Source organism: Gossypium raimondii, chromosome 10 (assembly GCF_025698545.1).
Source record: "Gossypium raimondii isolate GPD5lz chromosome 10, ASM2569854v1, whole genome shotgun sequence".
NCBI classification, from domain to species: domain Eukaryota; kingdom Viridiplantae; phylum Streptophyta; class Magnoliopsida; order Malvales; family Malvaceae; genus Gossypium; species Gossypium raimondii.
The window spans coordinates 51,722,767-51,726,044 of NC_068574.1; the positions used below are offsets into that span (position 1 = coordinate 51,722,767).

At 34.6% G+C, this 3,278-nt stretch overlaps 1 protein-coding gene across 1 annotated transcript; it reads left to right on the plus strand.

Annotated features, from left to right (window-relative positions):
• The first annotated feature begins 229 nt into the window (after positions 1 to 229).
• On the plus strand, positions 230 to 2,770 carry LOC105777244 (trihelix transcription factor ASIL2). Its single transcript, XM_012600393.2, has 2 exons — positions 230 to 1,163; positions 2,203 to 2,770. Exons 1-2 carry the CDS (start codon positions 453 to 455, stop codon positions 2,608 to 2,610), a joined length of 1,119 nt encoding a protein of 372 aa, XP_012455847.1. The 5' UTR covers positions 230 to 452; the 3' UTR covers positions 2,611 to 2,770.
• The last annotated feature ends 508 nt before the right edge of the window (positions 2,771 to 3,278 follow it).

Consider the following 3,278-nt stretch of genomic DNA (forward strand, 5'->3'; position numbering starts at 1 on the left):
TTTATTAGTGATTGCAACCTTATGTTATAATTAGATCAATTAATTAGGAAGGTGTTCAACACTTTATCCTTTTTTTTTTATTCATGTCCATTTCAAATTAAATTTGGGTTGCCCAAATTCTTATATCAATATTTACATATTTTTATAATTAATTATAACAATAATTAATACAAAATTTAGATAAAATTAATACATAAATTAAAGTGAAAGAAGAGAGAAAGTTAAGAGGTTACTATCATTAACTCCATTTGACAAAGCTACCATCTTTTGTAGTTGCCCACTATCTCTAACCCTATAAGCCTTTCCCCTTTATTTCTTTTTGTTTCTTGGCCTATTCTCTCCCCCTCTTCTTCTAATGCTAGTGGTTCTCTTCCTTTCATGGTGTTTAATTCATGTTGACTACTAAAAAACCAGTGTAAAAGTTTTGTGTTTATGGTTTAGTATGGGGAGAGATGGACAAAGAAACTAATAACCAAGAAAACCCATCTCTCCTCTCTAACAATAACACCAACAAAGAAGACTGTTCCCCTAAGAAACACCCTGGAAGCTCCACTGTGACTGGCGGCGGAGGCGGGAGTAATGACAGGCTGAAACGCGATGAATGGAGTGAAGGGGCTGTTTCGAGCTTACTCGAGGCCTATGAAAACAAATGGGTGCTTAGAAACAGAGCCAAGCTTAAAGGCCATGATTGGGAAGACGTTGCACGTTATGTTTCGGCTCGAGCCAATTGTACCAAGTCGCCCAAGACTCAAACGCAGTGTAAGAACAAGATCGAGTCCATGAAAAAACGGTATCGGTCGGAATCGGCCACGGCGGAGGGATCGTCTTGGCCTTTATATCCACGGCTTGATCTTTTATTACGTGGAAATGCTGCCGCTGCCGCTGCTGCTGCTGCACCGTCTCCTCCACCATCACTGCCGCTGCCTCCGCCACCGCAGCAGCTACATCTGTCAGCAGTGGTTCAACCACAACCACCTGGCCCTCTTTTCACTAACCTTCCCTTGACGTTACCAGAAGCGTCCACGCTGGTGGTGCTGCAACAACAACAACAACCACCACCACCGCCACTACCACCAGCTGCTCCGCCGCCTGCTTTGGCTCCTCAGGGTCTGGGAACTGCACAGAATTCACACGGTTCCAATGGTTTTGAAAAGATACCCAAGGTCAGTAAGAATTATGTGTGCAAGTATGTATATATATAATCGAATTCAAGATTTTAAGTTTTAGCTGGACCAGATTGTGTGCGGAAAATTCAAAAATTATTTACATGGTAGTATTAACTTTTGAATAAATTCATGAAGCTACTTTTTTATATAAAAAAAGTGTATTTATTAGGTCGATACTAGAATTTAAATAAAAATAAAAATATGAGAGAAATTATATTATATTTATCCTATTTTAAATTAAAACCAGAATAAAGCATTTAAATTTCAAAATTTTAATTAATTACCACCAAAATAACTTCTTCCTCTTTTATATATTTATACTATCATAGCGTAAGTTTGACGACACTCCACTGATGCTGACTATTAAAATTTGACAAAACCAACTAAAAAAGCACCTTAAGATTTTAAAATTAATATTATTTTTTAAAAAATCATTGTAATTTGTTTTATATTTTAACCACGGTGTCCCATAATCTCATTAATGGAGTCGACGACACCCGAGTAAACTATAAATTAACAACACAAATTAAAAGTATATCGATTTTAAAAATTTAATTAATAAATAAATAAAATTATCTCTTTTACCGTACTTCTAATTTTTATTATAAAGTACGACTGCAAAGGAGGTTGATATTATATTCCTTTTTACACCACAAACCAATCATATTTGTAGAAAAGTAAATGGTAGTCAAAATTAGAAAGTTAAATGTCCATATTCCACTTCCAAAATTAATTTCGCACCCCAAACATTCAATTCACTCACTAATACAAGTGGTGTTGATGAGACCCATCATAGCAGTTGGTAGTTTACTTTTTTTGTATGCTGTGCCCATCCTTACCCATTTAAGGTTCGCCACAAATTAATTATAAATCTTTGAAAGTTTACTATGGTAGGGATTAAAAATGGAATCTTTTTTAAATGTAAATTGCAGTGTTATCATATATTAATTTGTAATTTTATTATTTATATTATTTTGGGGTGCCTCCTAAATTGATCACCAGGATTCATAGATGCATGTTCTGTTTGTGATGACAGGATGACGGAGCCGGAACGAAAGTATCGGACCATCTATCGGACAAGGTAGCCATAGAGACAGATAGTAGTACACCGGGTCTTTACAGTGACAAGGAAAAGCTAAGATCGAAGAAATTGAAGATGAAAACAATGGAGAATAAGAAGAAGAAAAGGAGGAAAAAGGAAGAGTATAGAGAAATAGGGGAGAGTATCCGAATACTAGCTGAAGTAGTATTAAAATCAGAAGAATCAAGGATGGAAACACTAAGGGAAATAGAGAAAATGAGGATTGAAGCGGAGACTAAAAGGGGGGAAATGGAGCTTAAAAGAACAGAGATCATAGCCAATACGCAATTGGAAATTGCTAAGCTCTTTGCTGGATCAAGTAATAAAGGGATCGATCCTTCGTTGAGGATAGGAAGAAGTTGACATACATATGCGCGAATGTGTATGCATGTGTAGGTTTAGGGTATTGACAATGAAACAATGTGGGAAGGTAATTTAACTTGTAATAATAGGGTAGTGAGTTGTTGATCTAAATTATGTAACCGGTACAATGCAGTCTGAAGATGACTTTCATGTTGCGTAATGACCCCTTTTTCTTACAACTATGAGACTAATTAATTAGCTAATGATAATTTGGGTGGGGGAAGTTTGGTAATTCCTAGCTTCTGTGAAAAGAAATGAAATTTTATCTTTTTTTAACTTTTACACAATATTTTTAGAATTGGATTGGTGGTTGAATCGACTAGATCATCAATTCAATTGGTTCGATTAATCCAAATAATTTAATTAAATAATTTATTAAAAATATTAAAAATCAGTTCAACTATTTTTTAATCGATTCAATTGGTCCATACTTATTCGCAACTCAACCAATTTAAAATGTTTTACCAAATCAACATCTCTATAAATTTTTAATTCAACCAATCCAACCAATTAAACTTGCCAAGGTAACTATGCTTCTAAACTTCACAAAGCTAGATTAATTAACGGAGTGACATATTTTTTTCATAATAATCTAAAAAATAAATGGTACTTTTATGATATTTTTTCTTAATTTTTTGTTGGAGTTAATGTTCACGGCTCAACGTGCG